At 31.5% G+C, this 26135-nt stretch overlaps 1 protein-coding gene and 1 non-coding gene across 18 annotated transcripts; both read right to left on the bottom strand.

Annotated features, from left to right (window-relative positions):
* Positions 1-307: 307 nt before the first annotated feature.
* Positions 308-26135, bottom strand: LOC111683563 (protein unc-80 homolog). Of its 17 annotated transcripts, none has more exons than XM_046948867.1 (33): positions 25816-26135; positions 21586-21846; positions 20848-20874; positions 17734-17754; positions 17343-17669; positions 17073-17283; positions 16923-17014; positions 16673-16810; positions 16285-16592; positions 15992-16185; positions 15741-15913; positions 15190-15302; positions 13543-13560; positions 12794-12935; positions 12292-12733; positions 11965-12162; positions 10930-11284; positions 10760-10865; positions 10082-10699; positions 9792-10016; positions 8671-9181; positions 8483-8620; positions 8103-8422; positions 5451-5992; positions 5183-5393; positions 4567-5121; positions 4200-4503; positions 3412-4142; positions 3139-3357; positions 1606-3072; positions 1380-1548; positions 662-1326; positions 308-600 (listed from the first exon to the last, which is right to left on the bottom strand). In XM_046948867.1, the coding sequence occupies exons 2-33, from the start codon at positions 21763-21765 to the stop codon at positions 376-378; spliced, it is 9945 nt and encodes a 3314-aa protein (XP_046804823.1). In that variant the 5' UTR covers positions 21766-21846; positions 25816-26135; the 3' UTR covers positions 308-375. The 17 variants fall into 17 exon arrangements, with proteins under 17 accessions (XP_046804823.1, XP_046804824.1, XP_046804822.1 ...); XM_046948868.1 differs by having other exon boundaries at positions 4567-5111; positions 5170-5393; positions 15741-15910; XM_046948866.1 differs by having other exon boundaries at positions 4567-5111; positions 5170-5393; positions 25816-26134.
* Trnat-cgu lies at positions 7822-7893 on the bottom strand. Its single transcript has one exon. It is a non-coding gene; the product is annotated as a tRNA-Thr (tRNA).

The following is a 26135-nucleotide window of genomic DNA, read 5'->3' as shown; positions in this document are numbered from 1 at the left end:
TTTAATTTGCCACTTTTTTACTTAAAAATCGAATTTTGGAGATTAATTTCTCTTTGCTATGGAACCCAATTAGCAATATATTAGTTTAAAATATTTTGATATTTCAATTTTTTAATAACTTCAATATAAAGTGTATTAATTTTTTGTATTGGAATGTATGGTAATATTTGACGTCTTATTATCCGATTTTAATTCGATTATTTCATATATATATCTCTAAAATATTTGTGGTTAAGCTATCCATTAGTACATAAGTACATTATCCTTTAATTCAGTCTACAAAATCCCTATCATGGCTATTTCTTCTCGTTCTCAATAACTGTGCATAGAAATTGCTACTTAATGTCACTAGTTTTCGGGGTTAAACTGTGATTGTTATATAAGCGTGTCTTCATCTTGTCCCTCATAAACCATTAATAAGGAATGTTGTGAAGGTGAGCGTCCCAATGTCATTCCTCCAAGGGATCCGTCAGGCGATAGTAGTCCTGTCTGCAAGCTGTTGGTATCACGGTAGCCCGATGTCGAAGAGGTTTGTGAAACTGAATCCCAGGATATTTCACCTATAGGCTTAGGATGTTCTTCCTGTGGCAAAGCAGTTACCTATAATTGTAGTAATTTTACATGAACTCATTTTAAAATATAAATTATATTGGAAACTTACTATACTGGGTGGCTCCATGGATCTTAGATTTCGCCTCAAACGGAATGTTTTTCTGCTGGCTGCCTTTGATCTTTGCAAACGAGATCTTGTATGGTCACCAGAACTATCTTCAGCTGGACTTTCCGGAGAGAGCGGTGTGGTTGAAGTCTCTCCAGAAGAGTGTCTAAATTCCACTGAGGACACAAAGCGTAATTTGGGGGGTTGAGCCTTAAATGGTGCCTGCTGTAAACTTTGTGAATGCGAAAGTTGTGATGTAATCCCTGAGGGTAAAGCAGTAGCAATTGTAGCTGAACTTGTTCCTTGACTTGATACCACACCACCTGATCCTGACGCCCCCATTAATGTTGGTGCTGATCCAGCAGCGTGTTCACCACTCTGACTTTCACTTGTTGTATGATGATCACGCCCTGTGGAGCTGCTAGATAAAGATTCTCTAGGTGGGTGTAGAGTTTGTTGGGAGAGTGTGTCACTTGGTGTACAAATGCCACCGGAACCGCTTCTCGAATCAATAGGTACCGCTGAAATATGTGAGTGTGTTGCTTGACCCGTGGTGGTTCCTGTAAATATTGAAATTAATGAAGGTCTTTGTTGGGATTTGTTATGACCATCTGTTCCACTTGCTGCAGCTGGTGTATCACTCTTCTTCATGTCAGAACTTTCACGATCTAAAAAATAATATTTAATTATTTGTTTAGATTTATAAACGAATTCCTCTTACCATAACGCTTTTCTTCAAGTTCATCCCGTAAGTCCTTAAGTTCTCTAGCTAATTCTAGCAATAATGCCCCTTTAGACTTAATACCTCCTTGTGGTGGCGTACCTCTCAATCGCTCCCTAATAATAAATTGCATGTGTCTTTCATGGTCACCAATTGGGGGTTGCGAAATCTTCAAATAATACGATTATTTAGCTTAAAGCAGGAACACTTTCGTAATTGTTCTTACCTTGTGCAAAATAAATGGCATCAACACTATATACAAAGGAGTTCGGTGTGTTACCACAAACTCTAGAAAACTCCATAAATCGGGTGCTGCTTCGTTTCGTCGGCCTAAATCTCTCATAACTCTTACAATCCTTGGCCATTCAGTAGATAAACGATTCTCAAAACATATACAAACAATTCTTAAAGCTAGGAATGCCGCTTGATACAAAGAACCAGCAATTCTGGCAGGTCTTTTAGCATCCCTACTACCGGTAAAAGTTAAAGAACCAGTTCTCAGGTCACCACCAACTCGATTTATTTGGGAAACAGCTTGTCCGGTTCTGCCGGCTGGTGGACTCATTGCATTAAGTACTGCAGTAAGTAAATAACTTACATCGGTCATTTTTAATTCCCCCACATCGGAAACACCACGTCCCGAACACACTTTCAAGCACAAGGGCATTATCAAATGCATTAGATATCCTTCGGCCTTCTCCTGGGTGGCAAACTCTGCACTACCGCCACAAATTTGAACTAAAGAAAAACAATCTACTGGACTGACAACTTGTAATGCTACCAAACGCACTACTGTGGAGCAGAAGAAGGCCGGCGGATTCTGAGACATAAGAGCTGCACCTGCACTTGATACACCCTCAGGGGCTGAGGAACCCGGTTCATTAACAATAAGATTTTGCACAGTACCAATCAAGGTCTTCATTTGTTGCCAATGCAAAACATAGGGGTGCCTTACAATGGTTTCATGAATACCTTTCAATAACCCAGCGGCAGCTTCCCAATCGGTATTACGACGTATAGAAGGCTTCTTGGATATTTTAAGGAAAACTTTATCGATTCTTCTTAGAATGGTAACTAGGGCATTACGTAAAGTATCGTTGGACCATTCGGCCCGGGGTAAAACTGCTTGCATATATCTTTGTAGGCCACGACAGGCCATGGATTCTGGATCATAAGGGGAAACTTTGAGTAGGGAATGTGCTATATCGGCCAATCTAATATGACATTTGGCATCTAAAACTTCAGTTGCTTTGCTTTCATCTTTCGGCAATTTCTTGGAGAGTTCCTGCAAACGTGTCGTTGATTTACTTAAAAAATCTCCCACCACTGAAAGCAAAACATCTCTGGGTCTACGATATTCTGTTCGTATCATTTCTGAATCTTCTCCTGAATCCATAACATTTTTGGTGCGTGGGTCAGTTATATATTTTGAATGAGATTCCTCTTCGAAATCAAGTCCTGGTGAACAAGGAGGCCCACGACTGCAGTTTCGTTGTGAGGAACCTTTATGTTCAGGGCTATTACGATAGGGACCGTTATAGCTCTTAGCTAAACCCTCGCAATTATGAACCATAGTACGTATGGCCACAGCTAATTGCAAGATAATATCACGTTCGGATTTCCCTTGTAGAGGAATATAGCTGGGGGATTGTATTTGTTGAAGATAGCAAGGTAATATTGCCTCTAGGATAATCTGAAATACCAGGTTTTGAGTTCACAATAAGTGTGTTTAATGATTTCAATATTAGTAAATACTAACCAACATTTGATAACCCCTAGTACTTTCTGCAGAATAGGATACAACCATTACACAAAGAGTTATACAATCCAATACTGTAACATCGCCATCTTCATCGTGATAACAAAAATCGATTGCTTTCAAAGGTTTAGGTTCTTTTACCAATTCGGCAATATTCAAAGGATCCGGAGATGGATCCTCTAAACTTAATAAAAGATTAAATAAGCAACTGGATTGTACCTGAAAAATAAACATTTAAATATAAAGTTTAGTTTATTACTTGAAGATAAATACCTTATGAGCTTCACCATAAGTACCATCTTCATCTGTATCCAATATGGCCGATACGGAACCAAACATTTGTAAAATAAAAGGCTTGCGGTTCAGCAAGTAAAATTGTTTAACTGCATATTCTATTGTTGTAGTAATCAACTTGTTAGTTTGATGCAACGAATATATTTGCAACAATGTGGGCATAATCATGAAGTAACCGTTAGTGGAGAATATATTTTTAAAATTAAAGGCGGCGTTAATATAAGTTGCCATTACATAACGCATGATGCATGAATCTTCTGCGTGTAGGAACGCTGCCCCAGACAAAACATTTAAAAACAGTTGTATATCAGCTGAGTAAGCAAAGTTGCCGGCCATTGCCTCAAACATGCGAGCTATCAAACGAACCCACATAAATTTATGTAACACATCCAATCCCAGTAGTACTTTTCCATATTCTCCTCCTTGATGTAAATCCAAATCAACTTCAAGAGCTTTTCGAGGAAATGAAGGCAACTTCATAAGTTCCTCATGCAAAAATACTACTCTTTGCACTACCATATCGACATTTTTTAAAATAGCCCAAGTTAAGTGGACTTTTCCAATCTCTACAAATTTTTTTGTTAACTCTTGTTTTTGTAATGCCAAAAAAGATTCGTCGGGTTTCAGTAGTACTAAACGTACTTCGGGATATTGTGATCTTTTAAAGAAATATAAATCCCGTATATACCAATTGGGATTTAAAATTTTGTCTAAGAAAAACCAAAAATTATATTTCTCTGAATTCAAATTAAAAATTCTTTACTTACTGCTTTTGTAATCCACCAAACAATAATTATTTATATTCTTTTCATCCACTGGATAATAATCTAAGGCCTCCTTTAGTAGTTGACAGAATAAAGTATCCTCTTGAACAGGAAATTGAGATGGTATATTACAATCGTCATCAGTTGGCCCATGTACAACAATTTTCTTAGCTGCTGGGACATTAGCAGTTAATAAAATTGAGGCATCACATTGTTCTTTACGTAAAATTTGCTTCAAGTCCTTGAACATTATGCCATGCACACTATGAACAACCATCCACAATACGGACAAAGCCGAACCAACAAGCTAAACGAACACATTTGTTTACTCAAAATACTTGAAGTTATAGAAAACTTGCTTTATACTTACTTCCTGCTTCAAATCATTGGAAGATCTTACATAGAACATTATATAACCAATAATAGAGTTATATAAAGCAAATGCAGCTTGTTGCGGTAATCTGGGCACAAAACGAATAAGATGTCTTAATAGTTTAAACATTTGATCTTGACGATCTCTGGTTAGTCTCTCAAAAACATAACGTAAAAATAAAGCCGATTCCTCTACCAGACAAACCCATATTACTTGGTAGGCAACTTCATATACTGCATTGCCATCGGTGCCAATAGCAGCATCGTCCAGACAGCCAACAATTTGCATAACGGAAGAACACAATACCGATGGAAACAAAGAATGGGCATGATGTAAATGTGAAGATATACGCGTACCGTCGATTTCTTCTTCACCCTCATGATCTTCATGCTCCATGCCCGGTTCATGGGAAGCTTGTTGACTAATCGGTATAGTAGTAATTAAGAAACTGTGGCGTTCGGCTCTTTGTTTATCTCTCTGCTGACGCAAGGCATTACGTATTGCTTCAGTTTGTTGCATTTTACGACTTTTGGTGGCGGTAACTAGAAAAGGCTGTAATTGAAATTTGTTTTTAAGTCATGTAAAGTTGTTCCGCTTTACCTTTGTAACCTACGTGACGATCTTGATTAAGTGTAACATCCATATCTTTTGTTTGTTGCACAGGCATCCATGGCGGATCCACAACTGGTAGACTTTCTATGCCTATTTTCGGAGAAGGCAATGTAAATTCTATGCCACCTGGTGGTACTTTGAAAGTAACATCATGGGCATTTTCTTCCATACGAGGCCAGACATGGAAACGGTTTTTCCACAAAATTAAATATCTAAAAATGAAGGCAAATTAAATAAAAAACAGAGATGTAATAATAAGATTATATCACCTTTGTATAGCTCCAATTCGCACATCCGGATCTTTATTTTTTAAAGCTCTTTGCATAATATCAAAGGCATAATTTTGTGCCTTAACTGAACCCATTAAAAATACTGCAGCACTTGATGAAGCCGTATCCTGATTAGGTTCTAACAATAATTCCCATGCTGCCGGCATTGCCTCTATAACCATTTCTTCTGTTAAGATAACAGCACCTTTTAACATTGTGGCAAAAGGAAAATGAAAAAGATTTCGTATATGGAAACGTAAAAATTTCAACATAGGTGGTTCTTCTTGTTCTTTCTTCTCTTTTTCTTGTCGAAAAGCTTTAGCTAATTTTTCTGCCATTTCTAAGTCAGGATCGTCACTAATACGATCTTTACGCGACAGACTATCTTTACGTTTAGATGGCGATGTTTGTGTTGAACTTTGTTCGGAAACCTTACGTGCCGATCTGGGTCGTTGTTGATGAACTTTTGCCGATGATATAACAGTTGGTTCCAAATTAGGATGATCCGAATCGAAAGTAAAACCAAACTCTTCACCATAAACCTTAAAAGAAGTGTGTAATTTATTAAGTGACTGTTACGGGATGGGTTCCTGTAAAATATTTTCTTCTATTATGCTATAGTGTATCTTTTTCTATTGAAAGTATTTGTTTCTACCCAAAAAAGTAAGAATTGAATGTGATTTTTCTTCCTGTGTGTAATTTTAAATATTTTTCTAGAATCGGTTTTATATACTTAAACCGATTACTACTATATATCGGCTGGATTACATAGAAGTAATCCAATAAAGTCTGACTACTAACGTGATATACTTTTTCTAATTATGTGTAAGCGTTTGTTGTAAGTACTTTCCTCCAAAAGCATTACCACTTGGTAACGAAAGTTTTTACTGTGTAATTATTCAGGCCTTTTCAGAATAATAAATTCCCGGGAAGTTTGTTCACTCTCCTTTACATAAAGCATGTAAAAGGGAATAAACTCACGGGTAATTATTGATCATAATTGGCCTGATTATGTATTATACAAATATTTCATTTATTAATTCATGGATCTTGAACTTGCATAAAAAATTCAGTTTAAATAGGCAGATCACACACTGAATAAAATTTCTTTGTTTAGTAAAATTTCATTTAAATTTAGTTTAAAAAACTTTTTATATGTTTTTGAAAGCTTTAAGCATAAAGAAATATATAGATAGGAAACTTGCGGTCAATGCCTCAATTAGGGCGGGTTTCTTACTCCTCAGTTAAACTAGGCTTAACTTGCTGTTAGATTAAACTCGGAACAAATTTAGGCGGACTTTAACCGATGATTGTGTTTTTCAGATTTAGATTTAAGCTCAGTTAACTTTGTTAGTATTGCCAACATTTCACTCAAAAACATAAACAATGAACAGCTATTTTTTGCAAACAATACTTTTGTAAAATGGAAAATTTTGGAAAAATGTTAAATAAACATTTAAAACAATAATAAATAAAACAAAACAAATCAGAAAATTGCAATTTACTTAAAATATTAAGTTTTTGTTCTTCCGAAATCATTGTTTTATTGTTTTTATTAATTGTGTTTTCTCACTTATAACTTGAGTTTAATTGACCAATTACACTCAGATAATATGTAACTTTACTGATAACTGAAAAACAGGAAACATATATTAAACCAAGTTTAACCAAATAATGAAGATTATCTTTATCAGAAAAACTCGCCCTTAGTTGCAAAAATTTAAATGGTAAAAATATCGTAGTAATACCAATATATTAAAAAGCTAAATTTATATATATGTGGTTTCTCTACGTATTAAAGTATAAAAAGCTTTTTATATAACATTTCATAATTAGCAGTTGATATGAAAAGAGCTTTTATGATATAACTTCTATATATAGCACGTCAATTAGTGTATCCAAAAGGTCGTAATGACGAAACTAAAAGCTATTTTTAGCATTTTTGGTAAAAGTTCATATAGTTAAATACATACTTAACAAAAAATATTTTTCCCTAATCGACAAATATTAGTTAGAATCCCATAATATCGGAATTTTATAAAATTTTAAAATATAAAACTTAATAAGAATTAAAACAATAATTAAAAAATATATTTATGCTCCCAATGAGATTTGAACCCAGAAACACAGTTAGAAATTTGTAGAAAAATATATATATATATATATATATATATATATATATATATATATATAATATATATATATATATATTATATATATATATATATATATATATATATATATAATATATATATATATATATATATATATATATATATATATATATATATATATATATATATATATATATATATTATATATATATATTATATATATATATATATATATATATATTTAAAAAAAAATCTGTTGCCTCCTGTGAGGTTTGAACTCACGACCCCTGGTTTACGAGACCAGTGCTCTACCACTGAGCTAAAGAGGCGCACAGCCAAGCTGCCGCGTAAAAGGTTATAAAAGAAACCTCCTATTAGTCTCTCTAATTTCAAAGTATTACTTAAATGTTTTTAATTAATTTTGATCGTTATCAGAAAACAAACACTATACATTTCGTGATAATGAGTCATAATTAAACACATATTTTCCATTACAAAATCTGCTTAGTAGAGGGTTGAACAAATTACGTCTACATACCTTTCTAGTGGCTTTAACTAAACGTGTACATGCACGCATATGTCTCTTATAGCAATAGGGATGACAGTAACCCTTATGACTGCAATAGTAATTATAACTTCCAATCAAATCGATAACAGCCTTTAACCAAGGCATATTTTTTGCGGTATCATCGGTTTCGTTTGAGTCTGTTGGAGATTCAGGTTGTTGATCATCACTGAGTATACCCGGCGAGCCATGATCTTCTTCGCCACCACTAGCAACACCTTGTTCAGATGTATCGCTACGATCCGACAAGGAAGATACTTTACGTCTTGATTGTATAGAATCTACACGTTTAACTGAAATTTGTACGATCAAATTGATTTTTTTTTTTACTTTTATTTAACGTTAATACTTACAATCAGCTTCCATATCTTTACCATCTTTAGTGTTGCGTCTTAGTTTCAATGATCTGCGCTTAAACGATCCACCGGTTGTGGTGGCGGTGCCACGACGTGATAAAAATGGTCTCACAGCAGAGGCAATAGGTCGGCGAGCTAAAAACAAAACTATAGTATTCATTTAACATATTAAAATTATTTTTTACCTTCTTCGCCTTCTTTGGTCAATGTAGTATTACTGCTGTTTTCGGACTCATTATCTGGTTCGTGCAAAACAAAAGATATTTTTCTTTCTGTTTGGCCAACTGTTACATCATTTCCCGCAGCAATGGATTGTAAACTCTGTGCTGAAGTTTGCGAATGTCCCATGGAGCTCAATGCCATAGACCATCGACGATTTGCTTCCCTATAGACTTTATCCCAAGGAGCTGGCTTATCTTTATGTAACAATTTCGATGCCTTTGGCAGAGTCACATAAATATCGCGTAAAAAGGCCGTAATTTCGAAAAGTAATACACAAGCTATTAATTTCAAAGCGTGTGGACAATCGTTGCCATGGGGATTAACAGAGGCTTCATCTAAGAAATCCTCTTCTTCATCTTGTTGTAAAAGTTCTCGTTGTTTCTCGGGATCGGTTAAACTGGCATTAACAGCCTCATATTGTAGACGTTCGGTGAAAAGAATTTCTTCTAGGCGAGCACCTAACATTTCAGCCCACTGTAAAAATAAAATTTACTTTAATGTCTTCATATCGCAGTTATAATATGAGTTCAAATGACATGTATAAGTTGCGAATCTATTTTTAGTTTTAAATTGTGTAACATATTGTTTATTTGGCAACTTTATCATGATGTAGAAATTCAAGTTGTAGCACAGAGTGTTGTGCTTACAACCAACAGTCACTGAATCATGGGTTCGATACTCAGCTAAGGCCGAATGCTATTACATGATGTATATTGTATATTAAAAACGATTCAAAGAGGTGTTGAAGAAAATGAATAATTAAAATAATAATTCATTAAAATAACAGCGATCGGAATCCCCTGTTGAACGTTGGCAAATATATAAATTTAAAGCCGCATCTGACTATATTTGTGTTAGGTATAGAAAAAACTGTTCATATATGAAGAACGGAACCATAACTAAAGCATTATTAATATTCGCCCTAGATACATAAGTACAGGTAGGTCATTCATCTTTTGAAACCTTATTTTGAAGCTCGTTCGAAATGAAAAAGTAGAAGTACATTTTTGTTTACAATTTTGAGAACAATAATTCCTATTTTTTGTAAAATTGATATTTTTATTATATATCTTTAATTCCCTACCTGGTGAAACATTTTACCAGCGGCCCTCTGTAATATATGAGTACGTCTAGTGCTGGTCGTGCTCATTTGTTGTTTGATTTGATTAGCACTTATATTGGCACCTGATGGTCGATAACCAGCTATATTCTGCTTCATCCAGGCGGGCCATTGACCTTTGTTACATAAATGAACGAAATGAGCACATTCCAATAAAAATGTTGCACGAGTAACTAAAGGTGCTTGAGGCTATAAATATAATTATATAAGAAGTCCATTCCACATACTGTACAATTCAAAATATATTAACTTACCAAGTCTAAAACAGCTGCCACTAATTGTGGATCCGGAAATGTTCCTGGTGCACAGGTTTCCAACAAGAAAGATAAACGTAACATACCTAATCTAACGGGTTCCAAGGGTATTAGTTTTCTCTCCTTTAGGACAACCACTTCTGATTCCCTTGGTCCATCACACATATCGGATGAACTGCGACGACTGTAGTCTGCAGTTTCTTCTATGCCACCCTGTTTTTTCTTGCCCTTCACTATGCCCCCAAAACGATTTAATCTTCTTTCAACTCTACGTTTAGCTCTTTGTATCGAACGACCTATACCATCACTAGATCTTCCTCTTTGTATTTTTAACGATGGATGCCTTACAAAAGTTGTGGACATTTCCGGATTTAAGGAACCAATTTCTAGGTCAATAGACGAACCTTCTTTTGGAGCGCCTTTGAACCAACGTACTAAACCACTTAAACGTCCCAATGAATTGCGTTCTGAGCTTGATGTTGAGTCTGATAACAGTTGACGTTCACTATGTCTAGGTGTTAAGGTGGGACGTACACCAGTGGTACGTCGACGAAAATTACTTAAAGGTGATTGACTAGTTTTATAATGCTCATCACAAGGTTCAGTTTCAAGTAAACTCTGTTGGAAAGAATAAAATATAAAACGTTATATATGGCATAGTGAGTTTATTAAACTTACCACTGCACAAGCCGATGAAGTGCTGCGTTTTTTCAACAGCAAACGTCTTTGGGAGCGATTATCATCGTTTTGTATGCTTTGCGCCACCTCGGCTTGGGGAATATGTCTAGAATTTGGAAGAAAATATGGCCTCTATCGTATATAATATACAATATATTTCACATCCTTACCGAATCACACGTGTTGTCTGTGCCGCTGGACCTTTCTTGTGAGGTCGTGGTGTTACTGCCAAAATTCCACTTAAAGCCACCAAACGAAACGGTCCACCATGTGCTCCCTTTACATATGTAACTAACTGCCGTATATCTCCATATAAAGCCACATTTTCCACTGTCTTCAGATCCTTGGAGGCATTTACGAAACGTGTTACCAATGGCTTAAATACTGCTGCTATTACTTGAGCTTCAGGACCACCGCTTAGGCCGCCACTAAAGTTTGTCGAGTAACCACCTTGTCCGCCTGATGATGATACACCATTGCCAAGATCCGAGTTAAGATTTTTAAAGGCACTCGTGCGCTTATGAGCTAGTTTTATTGTTTTGTTTTTGATATTTTTGAGGGGTTTGTGATTTTTTATTTCAAAAAATTTTCAAAACAGACAACAGACAGAGACATAGTGTGTGTAGGTGGTTTCAGAACAAACAGATGCGTAAACGGACAGTGTTTTTTTTTATATATAGTTAAAAAGAGGAGGGTCGAAACAAATCAAAAACGAAAGATGTTTAGAAAAATTATAAGGAAAATATTGCAATTAAACAAAATTACATGCTATTTATTTCAGTGTATTTTATATGAAAATAAGAACTGAAAATTTTGGAAGCGTGTAAGCATGCTAGCCAAAAATTATATTTTATTGTTTTTAATCGTAAATATGATTTATTTATGTGTGCTTATTATTGCATTTTTTTTATAAAATTATGTACATTTATGTAGCTCTAAAAAGCATTAATTTATTTTTTGAACAAAAATTTTGATTACATGCAAAAATTTTTGTATAATCAAATAGTTTATTTTTAAAGGGGATTTAATTAAATGGATTTAGAAATACCAATTCAGAATTTATTCAATATTGTTGTGCACCTACATTTAAGGCCTCGTTAAATGCTAAACTAATCTAAACAATTCTATTTTTTATTAATAATTTCCTATTTTTTTGTTAATTTATTTAACAATATCAAATACTAAACTAGATTTAAAATACTTACTTAGGGGTGAAAGTAATGAACTTGGATCCACACAAAATGCACAAAAAGCATGGAAAAAGTCAACCAGCTCTTGTAGGGGAGCGGTCTTTACCATTTCCTGTAAATAACGTTTTGTACGTTGACTAGCATGACGTAAAAGACGTGAGAGTATTTTTTGACATTGATTTCTTAAAAAATCAGCTGGTGGTCCACGTACGCCTGAAATTATAAAAAATTCATCCATTGACAATTTCAATTTAATACTTGAATGACTTTTTATTCAAAATGCATTTAAGATCCAAATGTATATTTTTGATTAAATTAATTATTTTGTGTAAAAAAACATACCGTCATTGCAGCCATTTGGACATCCTAGTACTTGTAATGCTCTCTTTATAATACCCATCGAAATTTCATGGGCATGTTCACCCAATTTTAAAACACCCATTTCCAGCAAGAGCTCACAAATATTTAGACCAGCTTCTAAAACTCTCAGAGAAACAACTGTCAAGTCTCTTTTAAATACATTCAAGACTGCTAACAATATAATTTCATAATCTATGCCTCCATCTCTTGTTATATAAAAAGAGGAACCGGGAGCCTCCGATTCATCGACTCCGGTATAATCAATGTGAGAATCTGTATGGGATCTCAGCATTTGACCACGTATGCGTGAACCCATGCTACAAGTAGCGGCTACACCAGCCATACTGCCATTAATACCATTACCACCTAAACCGCCAATACTGCCACCATTGCTTAAGGCATCCAATTGCGAATCAATAGAACCCTTAAGTAAAAAAATATATATTATATACTTTGTTGGAAAACAATTGCTATCATTACTCACCTGTCTTTTCAAATAATCTGGTGAGGGTGTAGGCGTATGTTCCGTTACTGTTATTATGGGATTTCTAGGATAAAATGTTGTTCTTTGACCAGACGACTGTGAAGACCTCATAACTTTTGGTGGTTCTACATATCTGTAAAATCTTTAATATTTCAATATTCCGTAAAGGGAATATAGATAAAAAAATTAGTTAAAAATGACATGATGGTGCACAATGATAATTTTTTTTGTTTCTAAAATAGTTTGCTGTAATTTTAAAGCATTTGTTTAAATTAATAAATTACAGAAAAGCAAGTGATTATTTTATTTATATATAGTTGAAATGAAACGGAAATTTAAGCATAATATAGAAAGTGCAAATATGAAAGCGAGAAAATTTGAGTAAATATTAAAAGAATGTATTATGTAAAAATATATAGTAGTATATTTGTATTTAAATATATTTTTATATTATTATTATTATTATTATTATTATTATTATTGTTTGCATTGCATTAACTATTTGTTTCCAATAATGAACAGTAAAATCTGATTTTCTATTAATGCTCAACCAATTTTGCTGATTTTTTTAATATTATTTAGCAAACAGTTTTTACTGTTCCTCTTTAATATTATTATATTTTTTTGTACTATATATACATTTAAGTGTTCAATTAATTTTAGTGTTTTAAATTATTGTTTATTGTAAACAATTGCTGATTAATTTGAATAATTTTTCAACATTTAGAAACTTGAAGAACACAACTCACCCGCTATCAAGTAGACAGCTGGTATTTGTTTTAAAGCAACATATAGTAAGAGAAGATTTTAAAAGATAATAGCGTAGTTTTAGAAATACAAATCGAATTTTAGTTTGCATAGTTACTCTGTTAGTGTATAGTGTAGTGTTGTATGTGAGGATATTAAAGATCTATTAAGAAAACGTTTATTAATGTTTATCTCATGGATAATCTATAAAAGAGTAGCGTTACTGACTGACTGATTCTTTATCACACAGCACAAACGGCTAATCCTAGACGTATTTGGGAGTAGAAAAGGAAAAAACGGGTAAAACTGTTTTTCTTGATTATACTATACAATATTAGTGATAGAAGAAAAATTCTAATTGTCTGGTACTTTTTCGAAATTCGTACTTTTTAGGCTTTAAAATGTGCAACAAAGGTGATTTTGGTACTTTCTGAAAATTTTTTTTGAAAAAATTCGTGCAGATTTAAAACGTGATATATAAATTTAAACAGGAATATGTTATGAACTTTATTTTCGAAAAAATTTATTCCTATGCGAAACGGGTAAAAATTGTACTCTTTTTATTAGAAATTTCCCTAAAAGTAGAATTTATTCCACTTTTTCATCATTCAAATAGAATTTTTTGAATTTTAATAATTTTTATGTAGATTGAATAATTAATCTATTAGAGGGAATGTTTGGTACTTTTTACTTATCAAATATACTTTTTTCTATTTTCTTTGATATTGAACATAGCAACATAAAATGACAGATGAGAATCCCTAAGAGGTGACTCCTTGCTACTTTTTCGGTCTTCAAAAGGTACTTTTCCTATGTAACTATTTGAATTTCCTGAGTTTAGAAGAGAAACATAATCATAGTTCTTATTGAATGAAAATTTATAAAAGTGAAATTTTTTGAATTTTATTTGTCTTCAAATAGTACTTTTCGAATTTTCTATAATATTGAATAGAAATATGAAACTTAACATTTAGGGACCAAAGTGAATCTACAAGAATCATATTTTTGGTATTTTTGTTGTTACACATAAAGTGTAACAGTGCCCTATATATGCCCTATATATACACTATATTTCGATATACAATGCGTTTATGTTTGAAAACCTATATTCTATTAAAGACAAAAACTTATCATTAGTCAATAGTCGTTTAGAAGCACATTCAAATATAGTAACAATGTAAAAAATCTTTAGGGTTTTGAAAACCTATATTCTATTAAAGACGAAAACTTATTAACCGATAAACATTCAAATATACGAACAGTTTTAGTCTAAATTAGTTGTGAGTACCATTAAACTATCGAACTGAAGTAGACTGAAAACAAAGCTACTATATGCCGAAAACAATCGGTCCTTGATGTAGATAAAGATAAAATATATGCTTCTTAAACATTTTTCAAATTTATACAAAAAGTTTCCAAATCAAAATTATTATTAAATTGAACATTTTACCATTGAGCGATTTATTAATTTATGGGTCTTTTGTTTTTACAAAACCTTTCCAAACAAAAGATTTCGATATTTTTGATGGCGAACATATATGTAAATAATAGTAGTAGTACTGAAGTAATGTTTAGATTGTGTTGTGTGTTAAATTATAAAAGAAATTAAAGAACATATAGAAATTAAAATTAATTAAAAATATACATACCTTAAACTAGGCATAGATTTGCCTTTTATTAAATTACTGGCTGGTTCCCGGGTAATCATGGAAGCCGAACGTGATAATTTCTTTTCGCCAGTATCCAAACTACGATGCAATTCCTAGTGATAGTAAAATGTTCTAAGTAAATATTAATGTGAAAAGAAAATTATCTATATTAAAAGAGGTATTCACTTTAAGCTGCTTAATAGACAATTTAGGTGTATATATATACAACTAAATATGAATACCTCTAATAATTAAAACATTCAACATTTAATATTTTTTTTATAATAAGTTAAAGTCTAAGAACACTGAACAAGAAACATATGCAACTTTTACAAGTAAAATGATATGATTGAATTATTGTAATACAAATATTGAGATTATGTATGATTACGCTTCATTAACGGTTTAACGATAGTGATAAGTGAAAGATTTTTAATTTTTAATATATTTTTTTAAAGTGGGTGTGAAAAAACAATTATCGCAATCATTAATTAAATACAAGTGTAAAGCTAAAACACTTAAAGGTTTTGTCTTTAGAAAAACAATCTTACTGCATGTTGCAGTGGTCTCTTGCCATTAGCTGAAACTGTATCTAGCCCTACTTTTTCCAAATTTTTTTCCGATTTCGAAAACATTTTCGTTTCAACAAATGCCCTCAAATCGGACATCTTAACACGTTTCTTCTTTTCACTTCCACGTCTTTCGGCTGTAGGACTGGATTCTTCTAAAGTCAAATAAAAAAAAATAAATAAATTTTTGTTACATAAAAAAATGTTTCATTTATAAAAACTTTTAATATTACCGACTAAACAAGCCGTTATAGATGGTTCGGGAATTTCGATGTAATCTTTGTTTATTGAACTACTAGGGCTGTCTCGATTGTTGCTGTTGGGGCCTTGATACAAAGATATTTCAATTTGTGGTATAGGTAGGGAATTGGAACGTTTTCGTGGTTGATTAATGGTAATTGAAGATTCTTCACCAATTTCACTTAATCTGTAATTAAGAAAATATATAAAATTTATTAATTTATGAACTGAATTTTTGAGTGAGATTAAACAAAATTTGTGTAATCTTTATGATCACTGATCATACCTATTATACATATACTGTAGACTCCAAAAAATACCCTCTTCCTGCCAATGTGATATGAAAAGACAACGCATAACTGCTACATCGAGAAATGTTGCTGCAGACACATCAGCCTTAACACTTTCCGATCTATTCGAATCGGTTTCTCTTTCCATTGAAGCGCTGCGTTTTTCCTTCATCGAAGCACCTCTCATTAATTCTTGTTGTTCAAATTCAAATTTCGTTGAAGGCTTATCTTTATCTCGAGAGTGAATCGATTGATGACTGCCACGACGGCTTTGCGGTTGTTGTGTCAAAAGACTGGCATCGGCCTAATAGTGAATATGTTAAAATGATATTGGGGGTTAATTTAAGCATCTAAAATGCAAAATATTATATAGCAAAAAATTACAGTAAAAAATGAATTGTCCAATAAATGGGAAGCAGAAGGTAAACGAAAAATAACAACACGCTCATCTTCAACACTGGAAGCTTCTTCGGGTATAGTTTCGGGAAAGGCAAATTCTTTGGGCGATGACACCCAAGAGCTCTAAAACATTTATTAAGGTTTAAAAAAATCATAAATAACAACACTGATTAAAAAACACCAATTTAAATATACATATATAGAGTATTTGGGATTTAAAAAAGTCATAATTTACCTCTTCGTCTTGACGGGTGGTATGATCTGAAATGCCACTTTGAGGTGAATCAACTTTTGGTGACATGGCATCAATACTAAGGGATTGTTTGCCTGCAGTAAATAGTTTATTTCGTGATAAAAGTAAATTAAGCATTTAAGTGTAACTTACGTCCCGAAAATACATCTGTTGATCCTTTTGGTGTAGGAGCACATAATAAATTTCTGGCTTTAGGCTTAACTGGAGCTGTAAAACAAGGTGCTCCTGGTGCTCTATTATCCCACATTCCTTGCCACAATTTTATACCATTTTCTAAGCGGAAATTTTGAAAATCCGATTCTTTCAAATGGTGTATAATTGGGGCAAACAAGTAAACAAATAACTAAAGCAAAATAAAATGCGTTATTTATATAAACAAAGAATTAATCACTGTAAACTAACCGTTATTGTGGGCACCGAAAATAAGTACTGATCCATTGATTTTCCCTTTGATTCGCCATCAACCAAAAGTTCATCTTGACCATCATCATCTGCACATTCCTCGGCCGCATATAATATAATCCATTGCATGGTATATAGCAATTTTGTTTCAACCTGACCTATGGCCTGCATATCTTTCACACGATTATGCAATAAGGCCGCCACACAATGCATGACATGTGGCAAGGCAGCTTGTAATAAACGCCATCTGGGTATGGCACCCAAGGCCTTAGTCAATGGTGGGGATAAACCAAATTGTATATTTTGGACTAGAACTTTTTCAAATGACTAAAATTCAAAGTAAATTTCATTAAAATAATTTCTTATTTAATTACATGTAAATTGTAGTTACCTTGCAGGCTTCTTTAGATTCCTTTATTGTGTATAATGGGCGTTTTTGAAATTTAGATTAATTGATTATTTATTTTGATTAGTTGTGCAATAATAATGAAATTATTTAGGTTCTTGCATATAAGGATTTACTAAATACTAAACATAAATTTAAATATTTAAAAATCTATTTAACATTGAACATAAAAATAAGCAAATTAAGCAATTTATTTTACATACTTTTACAACTACAAAAAAATTAAATAATAATATATTTACATTGAATAATAATTAAATTAAAGTGAATTAGCTGCATATTTGTTTAATTATATACTGGATTGCAAAAAAACTCAAAGACGTCAAATATCAAGTTACAGGTATTCCAAAAAATACTTATTTTAATATTATGTTAAGTTCATAGCAAAATTATTATATTAAACTTATTGTTATTGGCATTCGATAGCGAAGAAGAAATCTATAAACTTTTAGCCTAATTTCGATATCAAAATGACCTTCTAATACGGAAACTTATTCGACAACGTTTCTTGCCAATGGAACGGAATAAATTGTTTCTCATAGATCCAATTCAAATATTACCCCGATATTGTACTTTGCAAATAAATTAAATTTAAAGCAGTCGCAATGCAATTTAAAATGTTTTAATATTACGATTCCTAATGACCAGGCTACATTTGGCCCTAGACCCTATACAGGATATATTAAGAAATTTATCTTTCATGTTTATAATTGCGTACAAATATCGACGATAAATGAGCAGTATTGCGTTTATGCTGCACATTCCCAGAAAAAACTGCCATTACCTAGTAAGATAGAAAGTAATCGTGGAATCACATGAAAACTCATTACTCTTGGGGTGAATAACTAATTATTTTTGTACGACGAGGTTCAAATAACCTTAAAACAAATTAATAAATGATTATTTTGTTACAAATAAACCTACAAATATGTTATGTGAAATCTAGTTATTTTGGGCCGACTTTGTATGTAGAAAGCAAAAAATAAAAAAAAAATCCTCAGCCGGGGTTTACACCGAGGCATTCAGTTGTTTTCTTTGCTTCGAACTCCAGAACGGCTTTTTACAAGAAAATATAAATGAATGATATTTTGAAATGAATGCCACAAACAATTCGGCTATAACAAATCCAAATTGCTTTGTTCTTTAACAGTAATAACCTATTCAACTAAATGAAATAATGTGGATGATAATGAACACTCAAGTAATGTATGAAATAACTACATACCATTATCAAAAATTCCAGAATTTTTGCTGGGTACCTACTTCTAAATAAGTCGTCCTTAAAAGTATATATTTTTAATTCTGGTAAAATTACTTTTCTATAGCGTGTGTCCAATAAGGAATTAGTTTGTGGTTCCAGCCCTAGTCGATATTAGTCGATATTCATCAACCACTTACGCTTTACTTGCCTACTTATTGGGTAAATAAACATTCAGTTTGGTTTTTAATACTGGTAAATTTAGTTAATGGATTTTTAAGAATTATATATAAATACTGAATATACTTTTAGAGTATCCGAAAAGACTCGGGGGATCCACTATACTTTTGAACATCAAATACGTAGTATCAAAAAAGTACAATCGTAACAATTTTGCCATTTTCTTTAAACATTCTCTCAAAAGTGAGCAATATTCATCTATTATGGTTTCATTATGGTAAATTTAATTACATATACCTATATTTTCTTTTGGTACAAAGTAAATTTTTTAAGTAATTTCAATTAATTTCACAGATATCCACATCTAAAACAAAAGCAACCCTTTTATTTTTGAAATCTTACAGAAGCAAAAAATTTTTTTTATAAAGGGCTCATATGGGGGTAGAGATAAATATGGACATATCCTAATAAATTTTGGTAGATGAATTTACGTCTACTTCAGAGTTATTTATGAAGAATTAAATGGTGTTATTATTGTTTATAAGTTAATTCTGACTTTCAAGACATTTTCTGAAGGGGAGTTTGTGTAAGGACTTTAGTCCAATGGAGCCCGATCAGTATAAAAACCAGCAGTTTCATTTAAACTTCAATAAAACTAAGTTTTGCCGAATTTTTTTACATAATAGAAAATTTAACATAATTTTAAGTTCAAAAGTCATATTCGGGGGTACGGTTGTATGGGAAATAATGGACCGATTTGAACCATTTTCGTTCTTAGGTCAAAAAAGTGTATGTGCCAAATTTCAACAAATTATCTTAAAAATTGCAACCTGTATCGTGTGCACAGCTTTACGTAGACTTACAGACAGATGGATAGACATAGCTAAATAGACTCAGAAAGTGATTCTGAGTTGATTGGTATACTTAAAAGTGGATGTAGGATAGTGTTTATAAACCGGTTAACAGAAACCCCGGTTTGGTTTGCTCCATTTTAGAATTTTTTAAATTATTTTGGAGTTTATATACCTATAAATATGCCCATAAAAGTCGTTTTACGGACTAGAAATGCTACATATACCTAACTAATCAATTGCAACTTCATAAAGCTTTCTTATGATATATAGCTGTACATATCTATACTTAAAAGTTCAAATATCTATTACAGCAATTCATAATATTTCACAAAATGTCCACTTTCAACTAAATATTAGTATTTTTTAAAGAAGAAACCGGTCTCTTAAAAAGTCGATTTTTTATAAACACAAGTGTGGGATCAATATTTGTGGGTGTTAGCACAAACTCATAATAGCCTCCCCACTATAGTGGTGTAGGGCATAAATATGTAAGAATTCAGCATATCCGAATTTAGAACTTTTCTTTGTTTCTTCTCAAATATCCAAAAATTTATGTTTAAAATATTTAAAAGCTAATTAGTCAAGAAAATAAAATGTATATGTGTTTGCCAAATTAGTAATCTAATCTAGTTTTTTGTACTATATTTAGTATATTATCTAAAAGCTTTTGGGTTATTTTTAAATTTTGCATAATAAATGAAGAGTTTAATAATAACGCATTAAATGAGATTAAATATTAATAAAAAAATTATTTGACTACAACTTAAAAATTAAGTTATGGCTGGGGGGTGTAGGAGGATAGTGTCATTCTAGGAACTCATTCATTTTGGTAACAAAAAAAATTCTACCGCATAAATGGCAACTTACATGGTGTCCCGGTGCATGTTGACAAAACTACATCAATGTTAAGACAGACACAAGAAATGTTTATTTAATTCATTTATTTTGTTCGTTTTTGTTTCATAAATTATTTAGTACATATTAAAAAAAGTGTCAATGTGATAGATATATTCAAAATTATATATTTGGTTTGGTTTTTGAATAGTAAATTGTTAATTTTGTTTAAGCGCATTTATATAGTTTTGTTTAAGAAATATAAATAAATATAAAAGTACAGAGAAGAAATACAAATATAAAAAATAAATGCAGACAAAAGAAAGAGACATAGAATAGTATTTATATCAAGAATATTTAAAAAAATATTGAAATAAAACTATAATATTTATAATTCAATTTGAAATTTTAATTTTTGAATATCTCTAAATTTAAGTCCAATTTTTGTATTGATTTTTTTCAAATTGATTATAAAGAGTTTTTTTCTGTTTTTTGTTAAATTACACACACTATTTTGAACACAAAACATTTTTAGAGTATTTTATTAAATTTTTTTGTTTAACATTTAATAGCCTTATTTACAGCACACTTTTGTTTAATATTTATTTATGTATTTACACAATCTTTTTAATCACTTTAAAATACCTTTAGCATTTTTTGTTTATTTTAAAAATGTTTAATCGTTTAGCATTCATATTTGCAGCATTTTACAGTTTTGTTTTTGTTAAAAAAAAGTTATAAATCATAAAATAATAGGATCATTTAACTTACCATGCAACTGGCTTCATGTAGTTTACCCAATTTGGGTCTTATGAAGGGCGCTATTTGTCGCCATAGAAATGTCTGCACGGATACCGGTAATCCCAAATCCTGCATACCATCATCTTGATCGATTTCAAATTCTTCGTTATTATTCGAATGATTATTATTATTCGTTGTGGTAGTAACCATTTTTTTTTAATTTTTTGTTAGTATTTTTGTTTAGATTTTATTTTATCTTTCATTTAAAATGACATTATTTTTGGAAATAGCCTAAAAAATCAGTACAAAAAAATATGTTATATATTTTGTACTTCTAGTCAAAACAAATTAAAAATAATCAAAATAAGTTTTTTAAATCGAATAGAAATATTGGTCATATACCCACAAAAGTATATATTTTCTGGGTCCTAATTAAATTCTTAGACGATCTATTCATGCCCGTTCGCTCGTCTGTTAAAATTTTTCAAAATTTACAAGCTCTATTTGGGGGTTCAGTTGTATGGAGGCTAGGTGAAAAATTGAACCGATGTTAACCATTTTGAATAGATTTCGTCTACGGTACAATAGAAGAGCATGTGCCGATGTCAACTATTTTCAAACGGCTTCGTCTACATTATCATAAAAGATCATGTGCAAATTTCATTGCATAATCTCCAAAATACAAAGTTTACAGGCTCTATTTGGGGGTTCAGTTGTATGGAGGCTAGGTGAAAAATTGAACCGATGTTAAACATTTTGAATAGATTTCGTCTACGGTACAATAGAAGATCATGTGCCAAATTTCATTGAATTATCTCCAAAATTGCGACCTGTAGTGTGATTACAATATTTACAAGCCCTATTCGGGGGTACGCCTAACACAAGCTTAAAAATCAGAGACTGACACTGAAATTCTACCTAAGTTTGTTTCTTATGAGCAAAAATCAATTTTACTAGGATCGGTTTACAATTGACCCTACTCCTCATATAAGGTTCCCTCCAAAAAATGTCCAATGCTGGCTTAAAATTGGGAGTTAAGTTAAGTTGAAACTTAGCATAAGAAAGTTTCTTATGGGTCAAAATCTCTCTAACAAATTTTATAAGAACCGGTCCACAATTGACTCTACTCCTTATATAAGATGCCCCTCGGGAAATAACATTAACTTTCATTACTAATTGCAAAATTACTTGTTTAACTTTTAAAATGCTTGATTGTTTTTCTCACAATAATTAATTGACAAATTATCGTTTTTCTTACATTCCTACATCACACCCATTTATTTGCCAACAAATCGTATTTTAACTTGACGTATCAAAACAATTCATAATGTAGACATATAGATTACTAACATGCTAATTGGCCATTAAACAAGCAAAGTGATTCATTTCAACACAAATACTTAAGTGTTTTCAATTTTAAATCTACACGTTAAATATGCACGTTAGAAGAAAAGCCTACATACTATACACTAACTTACAATTCTATCCTTTCTAATGAATTAACAAAGGTAACTTAATTGACATGAAAACGGAAACGAAACTGTAACTACAATACTAACAACGATGAGTTGCAACAAGTGGTTGCGTGAGCCTGAGGCAAGCAAGTTATTTAAGAACATGAAAGGAAGTATGCAAAGCATGATCCATATAATTTACTACTCACATTGCAGATAATAAAATAGCTTAACATACATGTATGGGAATTAGGGTTGTTTCCTTTTGTTGGAAATTTTTTAATTTCAAGGAGTACGGGTTGGATTATAGTGTCATTTTATATAATACTAATTTTAACCTTTGTACCCATTTTTGTTAATCTGCCATTTAAATTGTATACGTCCCTTTATGTTTATCTCATTTTTTATGATAATTTTTGTAACCAATCGACCCAGAATCACTTTCTGAGTTGATTAAGACATGTCCGGCTGGCTGGTCGCTCATATACATGGACATATTACGCGTATGTGCTAATGTTTGTAACGTACAAAAATATTGGTTCTACATCTAGCTTAAAGTATACCGATCGACCAAGAATTACTTTTTGAGTTGATTAAGACATGTCCGTCTGTCTATCCTCCTGGCTGACCATGTAAACCTTGTGTGCAAGGTCGAAGCCTATTGAAAAAGGTTAAACATTCGTTTTAAATACAAACTACGTATTTCCTGTTTTTGTGATATTACAACTTAAAAAAGTTCTAAAAATTTCAACTCCTTCATCTGCATATCTCAGGCGAAACCACTGATTTTGAGCGATATTTTTTGCATTAGTAGGAAATTATGCTTTTATAATTGTTTTTTTTTTTTAGGAATTACCAATGTGAATAAGCATGATTTTTTTATTATATTTCAAGAATTACTTTTTGAGTTGATTAAGACATGTCCGTCTGTCTATCCTCCTGGCTGACCATGTAAACCTTGTGTGCAAGGTCGAAGCCTATTGAAAAAGGTTAAACATTCGTTTTAAATACAAACTACGTATTTCCTGTTTTTGTGATATTACAACTTAAAAAAGTTCTAAAAATTTCAACTCCTTCATCTGCATATCTCAGGCGAAACCACTGATTTTGAGCGATATTTTTTGCATTAGTAGGAAATTATGCTTTTATAATTGTTTTTTTTTTTTTAGGAATTACCAATGTGAATAAGCATGATTTTTTTATTATATTTCATATATTTTTTTGTGAATCATCAAAAATGCTTTTTTTGAAAAAAAAAAATTGTGAAAAAAACTCTATCATTAACCCTTTAGATGTGATGATACTTTAAATCTGTAACTATAGAACATTAGAAATTTGTCATTATACAAGTTATATATGAAACATTTGTTTGGTGGATTTTAAATAAATTCGAAGGTGATGATAAGTAAAACCTTTGTAAGGTGAAAAATTTTTTAATTGCATTTTCCTAACAGCACTTTTATTATTAGTGCATCCAAATTCTGTCAAATTAATATATGAGTCTTTTAACATACATATATATATCCTCTAGAATCTTGTATACTAAAGTCAGATTAGAAATCTATTGAACAATTTTTGTTCTATAGAAAATGTCACCAAAAATTAATGTTTTAGTCACAGATATGTCGTTAATGGAGTTGGAATTTTAACAAAATATGTTCGTCAATATTATTATAGATCCAAAAACTTTCAACAAGGGTTTCAAAAATACAACGGACGCCTAATACATATATGTATATATTTAATGTAATTACGTAAAAACCCCTAACGCACTATAGATTTAAAATAAATAATGATATGCAATAAAAGTGGTCAGCGGATATGTAGATGTAGTTGTCAATAGAAATGTTATGACATCTGAAGTCGTAGGAAACACAATAAGTGATATATTTCTAACATTTTGTAACATTTGATCCCCAATAACTCATTTAGCGTACATTGGATTTTTTATCTCTTAATTAAGAAACTTAGAAAAATCCATTTTCCGACTTTCATTGAATTTCTAAAGTTTATCAGTATTCTAAAAATTTTAAAAATAAAATGCATCATTCTTAAAGTATTATTTATTCGGTTCAGTGTCCTTAAACTACCGTACATGTCGTTATACTATATCCTTAAATGTGACTAACAAGCTATTGGTACTTTTCAATCATCTCTTATATCAAAAAAACTAATTAAGACCTCTCATTCATCTATTATCAACAGAGAAATTTTGAGAGAACAAAGGAATGTGTATAATGAAAACTTAAAAACCGGCTTTGTTGTTAAAGTAGGTCATTTGAATTTTCTCTTTCGAAATGTAAATATTTTTGTAATTCTCATCTCCCTTCGCTGTTAGCATCTTTTGTTTTGTTCTGCAAATTCTAAACAAGCATCGTAATCATCATCTCATGTGCACTCTCATCTGTTGTAATGTTTGTAAACAAAAATCTACTCTCTTTCTCCCCCATCTTCTTAGTTACTGTGTCAAGTGGGTGGCATAGTTTAATAACAAGTGTTTTTATATTCAATATTTTGGTTTGTTATTATGGTTTATTGTGTTTATATACATATATTTTTTTTGTTATCATTGCGTGTGATAAACGCAGACTCCATATCTTCGGCTCCAGGTATAGATACTTAAAAAATTTTCACTATTTTCCTAGAGGTCGCCACTGGTATTTTGGAAAAAATTTTCACCCATTTACATAACCATGAAAAAAATTGCTTTTAATATCCATTTGAAATTATTATTTAATTGTAATATATTTATAAACATTTCAAACTTCGAAGCACTAGTTTTCTTATTAATTTACAAAAACCACACCTTTTATTTGTTGTTGTTGTTGTTGGCATTTATATTAGCCAATTTATTTTATGATTCTTTAACATACTGTGTTGGAAAAAAGGGTTTGGCACTTTCTTTGTTTTTTCCATTTTTTATTTGAAATTTTATTTGATATTTAGACAATTTTCACATATTTTTTAGCAATTAAATTTGCTCACTTTAATCGCCAACAATTTTTGTGATAATTTTCATTTGATTTTATTACTTTTTTATGGCAAAATTTGTGATTTTTTCATTTAGTGAATACTATGTAATTTTCTTTGTCTGATAACTTACATTACTGCGTTTTGTAACGGTTT

The sequence above is a fragment of the Lucilia cuprina genome, chromosome 4, assembly GCF_022045245.1.
Source record: "Lucilia cuprina isolate Lc7/37 chromosome 4, ASM2204524v1, whole genome shotgun sequence".
Lineage (NCBI taxonomy): Eukaryota > Metazoa > Arthropoda > Insecta > Diptera > Calliphoridae > Lucilia > Lucilia cuprina.
The sequence above is the reverse complement of the archived record's forward strand: the minus strand, read 5'-3'. Positions and strand labels throughout refer to the sequence as shown.

What these genes read in the sequence shown, in the direction of transcription:
- LOC111683563 (XM_046948866.1), bottom strand. Translation starts at nt 21,765, where the DNA reads ATGGTTACTACCACAACGAATAATAATAATCATTCGAATAATAACGAA. An exon ending in AACATGCACCGGGACACCAT is followed by an intron (nt 17,755 to 20,847) that starts GTAAGTTGCCAT and finishes TACACAATAAAG; the next exon opens with GAATCTAAAGAAGCCTGCAA. An exon ending in TCCAAATGGCTGCAATGACG is followed by an intron (nt 12,163 to 12,291) that starts GTATGTTTTTTT and finishes TTATAATTTCAG; the next exon opens with GCGTACGTGGACCACCAGCT.